This window comes from Chelonoidis abingdonii, chromosome 1, assembly GCF_003597395.2.
Source record: "Chelonoidis abingdonii isolate Lonesome George chromosome 1, CheloAbing_2.0, whole genome shotgun sequence".
Lineage (NCBI taxonomy): Eukaryota > Metazoa > Chordata > Testudines > Testudinidae > Chelonoidis > Chelonoidis abingdonii.
In genome coordinates, this window is record NC_133769.1 from 364,677,244 (window position 1) to 364,690,572 (window position 13,329).

General features: G+C 48.8%; 1 protein-coding gene across 1 annotated transcript in view; it reads left to right on the top strand.

The window, feature by feature from the left end:
* Nucleotides 1–13,329, top strand: part of CHRDL2 (chordin like 2) — a 75,382-nt gene that overhangs the window by 33,959 nt on the left and 28,094 nt on the right. Inside the window, exons 5-6 of the mRNA XM_032765034.2 lie at nt 10,623–10,716; nt 12,906–12,961. Coding sequence (XP_032620925.1) covers nt 10,623–10,716; nt 12,906–12,961 — 150 coding nt within the window. The remainder of the gene's footprint in view (nt 1–10,622; nt 10,717–12,905; nt 12,962–13,329) is intronic.

Below are 13,329 nucleotides of genomic sequence, written 5' to 3' on the forward strand. Positions count from 1 at the left end.
TCCTGGCTCCTCCCTGCCCTGACTGGAGTGAGCTCCTTTTTAAACCCCAGGTGCCCTGTAGCCTGCCTTGATTGCTGCAGGTGTTCTAATTAAGTAGCTATCTTCTACTGCCTTTTAGAAAGATCTTAATTGGGCTGCCAGGTGCCTTGATTAACTGGAGCAACTGCCATTTGGTTACCAGAGGGTACTAGGGCATTTGTTAGCCTGGGTCTAGATACCTTGTTTCTTCAGTACTTTTACTGTAGCATTCTGGCCTTGCCCCATTTTCACAATACACATTTGGATGTTTTCCCACTCTTTTTTATGGACCACCACAATGGGTGGGGTATGAGCTGCGAGTCTCTGTAAGTCCATTTTGCAGCCAGCTCTTGAGATGTTGTCGCACATCTTCCATTCTCGGAGAGAGCAAGCCTCGGAGATCTCTCTCTGAAGGTCAAGAGTCATGTAGTTTATGATGCTGCTCTACTCCTTTTTGCAATCCTACTCATGCATATGAGAACACCTGGATCTTTCAGTAGCATAGGACAACACAATCTTTTCCAATATATGCCCCAGTGCTTTTGCCCAATCATTGGCTGAGGCTGCTACCCCTGAGCTAGAGGCTGCAGGACTGGGACCTACAAACCTGACATATTAACCGTTATACAAACAGTAATTTCCTTAAAATAAACACAATTGTTTCCCAATACAGTGGAACACTCAACAGGTGCTTGCGAGGGGTACTGACCCAGGGATCCCGGACAAGCCTCCAAAAACGTAACCCTTCTGCCCCTCTGAGTTGGCAGCAACAAGGGCCGAGTTCAGTTTCCAGGGGTTCCGTTTCAATAACACAATGCAAAACCGGCTTGAGCCCCCACCCAGTGACCTGGGGCAATTACATACCCCCCCACCCCGGGCGCCTCTAGGAGGCAATACTTCCCCACTCGCAAGCACGGAGTCCGAGTGTAGCAAAATCCTTTTAATAAAGGAGAGAAACAATGCAGCATCACCACAACCAGCTCCACTCCACTCCACCAGCTTTGCCGCTCCTCCAGCCAACCCATGAGCTGCTCCCACAAACCTCTCCGTTCATTGTTCCATGGGCTGCTCCAACGTGCTGCAAACTGCTCTGCTCTGCTAGCTGCTTAGCAATAGATCTTCAGGCTACCTCACTAGTTAACATAGCACTCAGCAATCTCAGCACAGTAAGCTTAGCTCTTTTAATGATTTCAGCATGTAGTAGGGGAGCCCAGGTGCTGATGCACCATTGGCCTAACATGAATTCAACTCAGTAGCCTCTAGATGGACTCCTAATGGATTCAAAATTAGCTCTGCTCTTCAACAGTGGAGAGAGGAGGCTGTGCAATTAGTGTTCCAGGCCCTCAAAAGGGGCCCATACCATCAAGTACACACCAGTCCCCAACCTCTCTCAATTCACTGGGTTTTGGCACCCATGTCCCTTGTCTAGCAAGTGCCACCCAACTGAGGTTGAGTCATTTCTGTCACAAAGCAGTCCCACAGTTCCTCATCCATACAACCAGGGTGACAACACTCCACTCCTCCCACCCCAACAACAAAGAAACTGTGGAATCCCAGAGCTGTCAAAACAGCCATCCCAGGCTGCTGCGGGCCACGCCAGGCAGGGTGGGTGTGCCAATGCAAATACCTGAAATTCATTTCCATACTCCCCACAATTCACCACCAGATGTCAGGGCAAAGCCCATTCTGACTCTGCTTACAGGAGTAAAACCTGCATAAGTGAGAGAAGATTCAGCTCCTTCCCTGTTACATGAGAATGATCAGACTTGATGAGAGACAGGAGTTCTCTGCTGACTGATGCCTAGGACTGGATTCTGATCTCTTACACTGGCGTCAATCCCATTGGTTTCAGTTGAGCCTCTCTGAGTTTACAACACTGTATTGAGTCAAGTTCAAAGTCTCAGTCCTTGTCTTCAAGGTGCTCGCTCAATGGCCTGGGACCATGTCACTGGGCTGATACACCTCACTCCCCTTTGGGGAAAGTGGTGGGTCCATTATAACCCTGCAGCTGAGCCTGGATAACCCCTCTTGGCTTCTGAGCAGTACAGTCTAATGGTTGGGGTCAATAGGGTGCCCTCCCTCGCAGGGCTGCATGGCCTTGTGGCCTGACTCAATATGGATGCCCTTCTCATCAAGGCTGCATGGCCTAGTGGCCAGACTCAATATGGATGCCCTCCTCTGCAGTGGTGTGTGGCCTAATGGCCAGATTCAATAGGGCTACCTTTGACCAGCAGGACAATGTAGCCTGGGGCAGGAGTGGCTGGAGAGGTGGGCCGCTGTCTTCGGGTGGGTGGCAGCCAGGGTAGAGGGATCTGGGTTCTCCCTACTCCCCTGAGTCCCAACCCAGGGCCCAGCGGTGGCAGGATTGCCTGCCACCTGCTCAGTGGGGATCCTATTAAAACATGCTAAGCCAAGCCCCAGTTGTATGTCTGTTTCCCTGTTAAGTTCCCCTTGGTTATTTCCTACCCGTTCCTCCATAGCTAGTTGTCTTGGGAGTCCCACGGCCTCTCCTCCCTCTGCAGCATTGGATGCCTATTGGTCATTCCTGGCTGGCTGGCCTCTGTGAACTGAAGTGTTGGCAGGTCCCTCCACAGGAGCATGCAGCAGCTTCGCTGGTCAGCCTCGACTGAGCTGAGTTGCTCCCTTTAATATCTAGATTCCAGCTGGAGCATGCCCAACAGAGATGAGGGGGCATGGCCTTGCTGGCACACAGAGTGTGGTTAATCCCCGCTGAACCAGTATGGGTCTGGTATACCCCATCACAACCCAGGATATCTAAAAGAGCCTAAAGCTCCAGGATGAAGACCAGGGTTGACAGCTTCACTCTGGCTCAATAGAATGTAAAGCTCATCTATTCAGGAGACAGAACTTTCTCAGGTAGTGGTTCGGGACTGTGAGATTGACTCCCCCAGGATCTGAATGATCGCAAATGTTACCACCTTCTGCTCCCAGTGCAAGATGAACTTCTTCCACTTGCCTTCTCTGACATGAACGCAGAGCAGCATGGACATTGCAAAAAATGCCCCCATAACACCCTCAAACAAAGCACTGCACTGCACACACAATTCTCCCAATGGGGAGAGGTTCAGAGAGAGAGAACGAGTCACACATGAGACATGTTGGTCACATCACTTAATGCACAACTGGAAGGTGCTCAGACGCTACAGAGATCAGGAAGGGATATGAATCTAGCTGGAACAGAATAGAAATAGAATAGCAACCAAGAGCAGAATCTGCTCATTGAGTGTGAAGATACAAGACCATATTAGGACCAGATTTTAGCTTAGTATTTTTCTTCCACAAGCAGTCACCATTTGATTTCAATGGGACTACTCGTGAAGTAAGGTGCCACTCAGCGTGAGTACGGATGGCAGGTCTTGGATGGCAGGACTTTTCACCTGGGAAGATGAAGGGCCCTCCAAAATCTTCTGACTACACCCTGACTAAATAATAGCTTCTTAAAATATCTAAAAGATCCACTCTGCTACCAGTGCAAGATTGCTCCTTACAGTCCATTATCTAGTGCCTTGTCCAGCTAACTGTAAACATCCAAAGTTAAGACCAGCAGAGGGTATGGCTTGGAATCACCCATTGGAGTTCACCACAGAGACCTTGCGGGGGTAGAAGCATTACTGTGTAGATGGAAGCACTTGGCAGAGGTGGCTTGGCCGTACACCAACGGCTTCGCAACACAGCTCCTGTGTGCTTAGAAATCCACTGAAGCCATTACATTACCACGCTAAAGTGCAGATTTCAGTAAGAAGCAAGTTACTGAATCCCAGAGCACTGCATACCTCAGTAAGTTACATTGCTACCTGGGCTTGCTTTACAGCTGTGAGCTTGGGACCATTTGTGGCAGAAAACCCTGCAAGAGGCTGTATCTTTTCCTTTCAAGGAAGATTCTATAGTGAACTACTATTATTCTCCTCAACTGGTGACCCCACTGCTGTGGGTGTTAATGAACCTCTGTCATTATGAGGCATTGGCTGTGAACAGACTCCTGTCATCACAGATGGTCTTAGCTACTTTGTATGAAGAGCAAATCATTGATAGTGGATCATCTTGTCTTTCAGTTTGCAAACATTGCCAATGGGCATTTGGTGAATATTTTTCTTCCCAGAGAGCCTGAAAGCCCGGGAGCAGACTCAGACAGGGACTTGGCTCGACTCTGGTAGCCTTCTGCCACAGTGTTTTACCCTGTCTTTGCAACAGATAGTGTTAATGGCCTGTTGAAAAGCGTGTCCCAACTCCTGTTTGCTTTTTGAACTCTTTACTAGACTGGCGAGCACACAGTTTGTCCATTGTAAGGCCCAAAGATGAATGTCTAAGGGTGATGATGCCAGTAAGCTGAGTGTCTGGAGATAGATTGAGAGGTTTCTTCTCGTCTTTCCCATTTCTCTAGGAGCAGAACATAAAACTGCAGAGCAATGACCACTCTAGACTTGGAAGGCTTATGGGTAACATTCCAAGCATCAATAACCTCTCTCTGCATGTCCCAAAGCCATAAAAAGGAGAGTTCTGTACAGAGATTGCTTTCATTCCATTTATTATATAAAGATATTAAAGGAGGCCAGATGGCTTATGGGGTTGTAATAGGGTGTGGAGCCTTTCAACTCCAGATCAAGTTCAGCATGAGAGCATCCAGAAGTCGTTACTACCTGAAGGTTCTTGGGAAGACTACGTGGAATGAGTTCTTGGTCTCAGACCAATTCTTAATGGATGGGTCTCCTCATCACATTGGACAGTAGCTCCCTTGTTGGAAGTCTCTGTGGAGAAGCCAAGGACTGAGTAAGCCACGGACAGTGAGAATGGTAAACTAGTGCTAGGGTCGCTGCTCTATAGATAAATAGAAGGGGCTTAATCTCCAGGACTGTCCATTTCACATTGATCGACTGAGTGAAGTCACGCAAAAATTCATTTGAAAGAATATGAGGGCTTGATTTGTTGTCGTCTTGCACCACGTGTAGTCATTTACCCCTGCACCAACAGGGCCAGGTCCTTGGTCCTCACTAAGGTGCCTGACACTTAAACTGACTAACTCAGTATGAATAAGGATGGCCAAACCTGGCACATAGAGATTGACAAATAGACACAAGACATACAAATTATATAACTGATGGGGCTGGTTCTTTTCGTGTTTACACCAATTTTATACCAGCTTAACTCCTGATTGATGCCATTACTGATGAGAGGAGAACCAGACCCAAAGGTTGTGTATGTATTTGTATGTGTGAAATATATACAAATGGAGAGGGATACTTCCATCAACAATTATATATCACTGCAGCGTTTGGTTTTACTGTCTCATCTGCTTTATGTGACACTGCTGATCAAGAGCTCCCAGGTTTGCTGGACGCGTTGGATTGCTTTTCTCTGGTTCTCTGTTTATTCAGTGGGATAATGTCTTGGACGCTAAAGGGAAAATAAAATGATCACAATGAAGCCAGGCACCAGTAGGATAGTGATTGGTCGTGTCTAATATTGCCAGTTGCTGAAACAGCTGCACCAACAGCTGGTTTAACTAACCTCTTTGAAAACTGCACCAAGTGCATGGCCTTTGGCATAAATTCTTTTATTTATGGCATGTGCCTCTCTTCCACTTGGCGCATACATATGCAGCTCTAAGCAGCGACCTGACATTCGCAAGGGTAAATAAGGAAACAGTCATCCATGACCTAAAAACAAGCAAGGGCCAAATTCCAGCAGCACTGAAGTCAGTGGAGATAGTCTGGATTTACACCCCTGACCCAAAAGCAGCATTTGGTTCAAGGCTGTCCTTGTTAAGTGAAGTCCCAGGATATTTGAGAAATGAGGTGTGGGAGGTAATATCTTTTATTAGACCAACTTCTGTTGGGGAGAGACAGGGCTGACAAGGGTTGGGGGGATGACAGTATAAATTACCAGGGCCCGGTGGTCCAGAAGGGGGCTCGCGGCCCCGCTTCCCCGGCCCTGTTTAGCCTGTCCACCCTTGCTGGGAGGCCTGAAAATTTTTTTTCATCTGGGCCCGAACCCGCTCTCGGCGGCCTTGGGGAGGGAGACAAACTTTTGAGCTACACAGAGCTCTTTTTCAGGTCTGGCAAAGGTACCCAGAGTGTCACAGCTAAATACAAGGTGAAACAGATTGTTCAGCATAGTAGTTACCATGTATTCTAAGGGACTATTAAGATAGCATGGCCTGTTAACTTCGCTGAGATCCTAAAACAAAAAGAGGGATGTAGTGCTTGCAGATTGTTGTAATAAGCCGTAAATCCAGTGTCTCTGTTACATTCGTAATTCTGCTAGACACAAAAAAATCACGGACTGAACAAAGACACTGGATTTATGGCTAATTACAACATTCTGTACCCACTAGCCCACTCTAGACACTGAGGCCATGTCTACACTAGCAAGCTTACAGTGGCACAGCTGTAGCAATAAATCTGCATTGCTGCAGGATCACTCATGTAGCCACATTATACGGATGGGAGATAACTTGCCCATTGACATAATAAAACCACCTCCAGGAGCGGCGGTAGCTATGTTGGTGGGAGAGTGTCTCCTGCTGACAAAGCGCTGTGCACACGAGTGCTTATGCCAGCGAAATGATGTCACTCTTGAGTATATTCTGAGCTACAGAAGTTTTGCTGACATAAGTGCCAGTGTAGACATGGCCTAAAAATCGTGGACTGAATAGAGACACTGGATTTATGGCTAATTACTACAATCTAACCCTAACTGGCTTTTCCACATCCCTGAGCGAGGTAGTTATCCTGATTTATGTCTGTAGTGTAGACAAAACCTGGGGCTCGAAAGCTTGTCTTTCCCACCAACAGAAGTTGGTCCAATAAAAGATATTACCTTGCTCACCTTATCTTTGTTGAGCCCCAGTCTACACTACGGAGTTAGATCAATGTGAGGCAGTTTGTGTCGACCTGACTCTGTAAGCGTCTACACTCCAACGTTGCTCCCGCTGATGTAAGTCGCCCACTAAACTGACTTAAGAACCCCACCTCCGAGAGAGGCGTAGCGTTAGGTTGGTGGAGTTAGGTCAACATAGTGTTAGTGTAGACAAGGGCGGCTCCAGGCCCTAGCATGCCAAGTGCGTGCTTGGGGCGGCAAACCGCCGGGGGCGCTCTGCTGGCGCTGCGAGGGCAGCAGGCAGGCTGCCTCTGGCGGTTTGCCTGCGGAGGGTCCACTGGTCCTGCAACTTCAGTGGACCTTCTGCAGGCGTGCCTGCGGAGGGTCCGCTGGTCCCACGGCTTCAGAGGACCTCCGAACCTTTGGAGCCTGCCTGCTGTGCTTGGTGCGGCAAAATCCCTAGAGCTGCCCCTGAGCGTAGAGGCTGTGTTGACTGTTCTGGCTGTCAGTCTCTGGCAGTTGACAGTCAGAGCCCCGCCACCTGGTGCTGTGAGTTGGAGCTGGGCTCCAGCTTCAGGGTATCAGCCCGGTGCGGTTCCAGCTGTCAGCCCTGGGCGGTGAGGCTGCAGCTGTCAATGCCCCACACTGACATCCGGGGCATGCACTCCTGGTGAGGTTGTGCATTGCCAACAGAAAGAGCTAGTGTGGACACGCAAAACCAATTTAATTATTGCAGGGGCTGTATATTGATGTAACAAAGTCAACTTAGTTTTGTAGTGTAGACATGCCCTCAGGGTGAGTGAGTGGTTCAGTTCAGATCCATTGATTCACAAGATTTTCTTCCTTCATATCCCCATTCACCTACACACCACACCCTTGTCTTTTCTCAGTTGGCAGTGGAAGAAGTTCTCAAAGGATCTAGAGATGTTCACAGTTAGTTCAACTATCCTCAGTTGGGATACTATAGGTACGATGAAAAATATCCCTGACTCAATGCAAGGGGGAGAGGTCCTCGATATCTAAGGGGCCTGGATGGTGTAAAAGCCTCATACCATCTCTCTCTGATTTCTAACTTGCATGATTTCTAATGGGCCAAATGGATGAAACTCCATTATCTGCAGTGGAATTGTGCTTGCTTGCACCAAAGCTGAAGTTAGCCCATTATTCAGATTTATCCATAGAGCACTGATCTTTTCCAGGCCGCCCAGGGCCGGCACTACCATTTAGGCGACCTAGGCAATGGCCTAGAGCGCCAGAATTTTTTGGGGGGCGCTATTTTGCCGGGGGGGGGGGGCAGCACGCAGGTCCAGGGGACCTACCGCAGTGATGCCAGCAGAGCTGCCGCAGTCGTGTCGGCGGACGGTGCGCTGGTCTAAAGGCTGCGGCGGACCTACTGCAGTCATGCCGGCAGCAGGTCCACCGGAGCCTTTAGACCAGCTCACTGTCCGCCGACATGACTGCGGCAGCTCCACCTGACCTGCGAGGGGCAGCGAAACGGCCGTCTGCCTAGGGTGTCAGAAACCCTGGCGCCGCTCCTGAGGCCACCTCTTACCAATAATAAATATTGGTGAGTCTAAACCACAAAATCCATCTCTGGGTCCAGATTACAGATTGTTGGAAGCGCTTGGTTCTAGGGGTTTGGATTGACCCAATACAGAGACAGAGCAGAGCTGTGAAATTTGGATACAGATCTGGGCTCAGAGTCCAAACTCCATTTCCCATCTGGCTTCCCCACAAATCTGGGGGTGAATGGATATGGAATGAGAACATGGCTGGCTATAAGAATCATGCTAATCAAACCTGGCTATAATTGATTCCCTTCTGTAGCAATGTGAGACTCACTGCCGCAGCACCTCCTGCTGGTCATCAGCTCCTTTCCAGCATACAGAGCAGCCTCTGCAGGCCAGCAGCTCGCTTGCTGCTGGCCCCGTATGACTCCCAGACCCCAGTGCCTCTTTACCTCTGAGTTCTGCCCCCAGCAGTACCCCCTTACTCTGGGTTTCCCCTCCCAGGGGAACCCCCAACCCTCTAAACCCACCTCACCGCAGTGGGTACTGCCAGTCACCATCTAGCCCCCGCTCACTGGGGCAGACTGCAGTCTGTAATGGCCATTCATCATTGGACCAGCTGCCTCTGCCTAACCCCAGGCTACACCTCCGCAGCCCCAGTACCTCTGTGGGCCTTCACCAAGGCCTGCAGCCTGGGGGTTTACCCGGCTGGCGCTCCCCAGATTCCTTTGTCCTTTCCCAGCTTCAGGTACCTTCCTTTCAGGCAACTAGAATAAGACCCTCCACCTTCTGGCCCCCAGCCCTCTTATCAGGGCCCGCTGGGCCCTTATTGAGCTGGCCACAGCTGTAGCTGCTTCCCCAATCAGCCTAGCTTGGCTGCTTTTAACCCCTGTTCTCCATCATGCAGTTTTCGTAGCACAGTTCTCAAGCCCAAGATCTGACCACACTCATCAGAAATATGCTAGGACCCTGCTAGTGAAATCTGTTTATGCAGTCACGTGGTGGCAATTGTTGTTTATGTGATGGCAGTATTAGCGGTGAAAAGAAAGAAAAAAGAAAAAAAAATAGATTATTAGGATTGGAAGGGACCTCAGGAGGTCATCTAGTCCAGCCCCCTGCTCAAAGCAGGACCAATCCCCAGTTAAATCCCCAAATTGCCCCCTTGAGGATTGAGCTCACAACCCTGGATTTAGCAAGCTAATGCTCAAACCACTGAGCTTTCCCTCCCCCTTTATGCACTGTTCAAGATCAACACTGTCCCTGCCTCACAGAGTTTACCATTTCAGTGTGGGCAAGGCTCTACTGCGCACGTTCATTTGAGCACATGCTATACAATACAATGCAACACTGCTTGATTCTGGTCCTGTCTGGTGGCTGGGGACGGGTCATGATTTCTTTCCCTAGTGAACAAAGACTGCAGAGCTTGATCCGTAGGTGGTGTTGATCAGTAAAGCTCCATTGACGTCAATGGTGTGCTATCAGTTTACACCAGCTGAGGATTTGGCCCAAGGACTATGCACTTACAGACAAAGCTGGGGAAGGCTGCTCCAGTATGACAGTGATACCTAGCTCTTCTAGAACACTTTCAACCACTAGACCTGAAAATGCTTTACAAAGGAGGTCGGTATCGTTAGCCCCATTTTACAGATGGGGAAACTGAGGCACAGAGCGAGATGCAACTTGCCAAAGGTCACCCAACAGGCCAGTGGCAGAGCTGGGAACAGAATGCTGGCCTTCTGAGTCCCAGTCCACTGGGCTGCATAGATTGAAGCTGGAATGAAGTAATTGCAAATTATACAACAGCTCCCATTATTGCTATAGTGAATTGAGGGCCCTATCAGTCCATCCATTTTTAAGAACTTCCCACTGAAATCAAATTGTGAAATCTGCTTAAAAATTAAATGGCACAATTTAGCCCCTGCATATTAAACACTAAGGGTATGTCTAAACTACCCGCTGAATTGGCGGGCAGTGATCGATTTATGGGGATCAATTTATCGCGTCTAGTGTAGACTTGATAAAATCGATCCCCGATCGCTCTGCCATCGACTCCGGAACTCCACCGCAGCAAGGGGGAGTGGCAGCGGTTGACTCATCGCCATCCTCATGGCCAGGTAAATCAACCTGAGATACGCCAACTTCAGTTACGCTATTCGCGTAGCTGAAGTTGCGTATCTTAGGTCGAAGCTAAGCATCACTGTACTTGTCAGGACATTGTTAATGCCAATAATGTATCAGGTTGTTCTTTGTGCTTCCTAGGAAGGCCAGATTTACTGTGGCTTGGTGACCTGCCCTGATCTGTTGTGCTCCTCTCCTCTCACTGTGCCAGACTCCTGCTGCCAAGTTTGCCAAGGTAACATGGGAACCAGTCCCTGCAGCTAAGTGAGGTCTGCTGTCAGGTCAGTGGATGGGAATCACAGCCCTGGCTGTTAGCCAGGAGGGGGAATGTCGCACTTATTAAATACGACTTTGAAAATCCATGCTGTAAATTGCACAAATCTCTGCCTCCGTGTCACCAGCAATGGCAAGAAAGTCTGATGCATACAAAGCCTCTTGGGCCAAATTCTTCTCTCTTCCAGCAATGCCCCTCTGCTGTGTACTTGTGTGGAGTGTAAGTAGGGTCAGTGTCACGGTCTGAGTCATACTCTTTGTTTTACTGGCCCTGTTATATTATGTTAGTGATGTGACATCCTCACTGAAGTTCATTTGTCAGGCTCGGGAGAGGCTGCTTTGATGGTGGAAGTACTACTGGCTATGATGATTATTGTCGTTGTTCTGATAAACTGGTGAAAATGCCATAGTGGCATAGTTATTCTCAAGGGATAAAAACACCCTGCTGTAATTAAGAACCAAAATGGCATTTTATGCTTGATTCTCCTCTCACTCGATTCTCCCCGGGGTAGCTCTAGTGACTAGATTTACACCAGGGTGAGTGGGAAGACAATCACACCCTGTATTTATATGTAAAATTCAGAGCAGGGAATCAGACCAGCAGTCTCACATCACGCTGTTACCTTCTACTAAAATTGTAAACAGTTAGAGGCCCAAATTTTGCTCTGTTACACCAGGGTAAATCTGGAGTAACTCCACAGAAGTCAATGGAGTTGCTTCATATTTAGAGCCAGGGCCGCCTCGGGGGGGAGGGGGGGCAAATGGGGCAATTTGCCCTGGGCCCTGCAGGAGCCCCCATGAGAATATAATATTCTATAGTTTTGCAACTTTTTTTTATGAAAGGGTCCCCCGAAATTGCTTTGCCCCAGGCCCCCTGAATCCTTTGGGTGACTCTATTTAGAGCAGTCTTTCTGAGAGCTGAAACTGGCAGACGTGTTGCCAGCACCACCAGAATTGGTGTGAGACAAGCAGACTTTTAGATAGAGAGTGCCACCATCCCCTTTTCATATGTAATTATAGGGCTACTCTGTACCTCAAACTCTTAAGGTGCCAGTAGTGTGCCCAGTGTACTGTGTCTTGGGGGCAAGCACTGTAGGTGCTTCAGTTGGGCTGTGTAGGCACTAGCCCTGGGCTTCTCCTTAACCACAGACACACGGCTAAGGGAAAGATTTCTGATAGATAGGGCTGGCAGGGAGAAGGTTGTAAATACCCTAGGTGCAGAGGTTTTAAGTTACTGCTTAAAGTGAGTAGTAATGGCTCCTGTTTGGGTCCCTGGGGCAGTCCAGTTGAGTGAGGGTCAGGGCTTTTCAGGCCTAGTGCCCAGGGAGCCCTCTCCTATCCAGTCTCTATTCAAGCAAATAAGCATTGTGGGTTTCCAGGCCAGGCTCTGTTAGTGTCTTTCACCGGGGCCCCTTTGCACTGGCTCCCTGCCCATCTGCTGCTGCTTCCCTGTAAGTCCCACCCAGACCCGTACCCAGTGTGATGACCAGCAGTCACAGCCTGTTCCATATGTGGCTCTGTCCACAGTTCCTGGGGTCTCTTTCCAGCTTCCTGCTGCCATGCAGCTCCCGCCCCCACACAGCCTGGCCACTTCCTGCTTCAGGACCTTTCCCTTCCCTGGCCAAGGGAGAGGCAAGTGCAATGGGGATGGGGCTAATGGGAACATAGTCCCTTCTTAGCCAGGAGGAAGGGGATGTACAGTGGGGAGGGAGCTGAAGTCCCCTGCTTTGCAGATCCATCACATGTGCTTTACTACACTCCAGGGAGGTTTAGACTAAGGTAACTGTATTTGCAGAATCAAAAACCTCTGGGACACTTTAGGAGGAACATTTTCTAGGGTGGTGGAATGCTCACCATAGCAATACGTTTGGAACCGACTTTTGTAGCTATAAAGAAAAAAAACAACAACAAAAGTTTGGACTGATGAAATGAAAGCACCAGGACATTTCAGGAGTGCCTGGGATGTGGTGACACAAGGACTGTCCCCATAAAACCAGGATACTCACATTGTATCTTTGCCCTGCGGCCTCCTTTAGTGATTAGAGCATGGTTCTTTTTTTGGGAGCCTCCTACACCAGAAGCCAGGTGCTTGTTGAGAGTAATTCCCATCTTAACCTTCTGCATTTCCTGTTGTAACTTTGTATTTTACAGATGGTTCCTATGAGAAGTCAATGGAAGAGGAGCCCCTGCAGTTAAACAGAGGTGTTGTACGTGATGTTTACATTTTAACAGTCCAAATGTCCCTTCTAAAATAAACCACATCGCCAATTCATGGAAATCCATGTTTCTACAACACTTGTCCTTTAAGCTGTTCTTCTACCAAAACCCAAACCAAATGCCCAGCAATAACAACAATAAAATTCACCCCAGGCAGGGACTTTATCCCAAAAAGGGAGACGTGTCAGAAACTCCGTGAAATTGGCTAGAGACTCCATTATGCTATTTATTTTACATGGAAGTTGCTCGGATACCATGGAGATGGGCAGCAGGATACAACCCTGGAACAAACAGTGGCCTTCACTCTTCAGAAATATCTGGAAGCCCTTTCTGAATGCAAAGGAGCATAGAGATGATG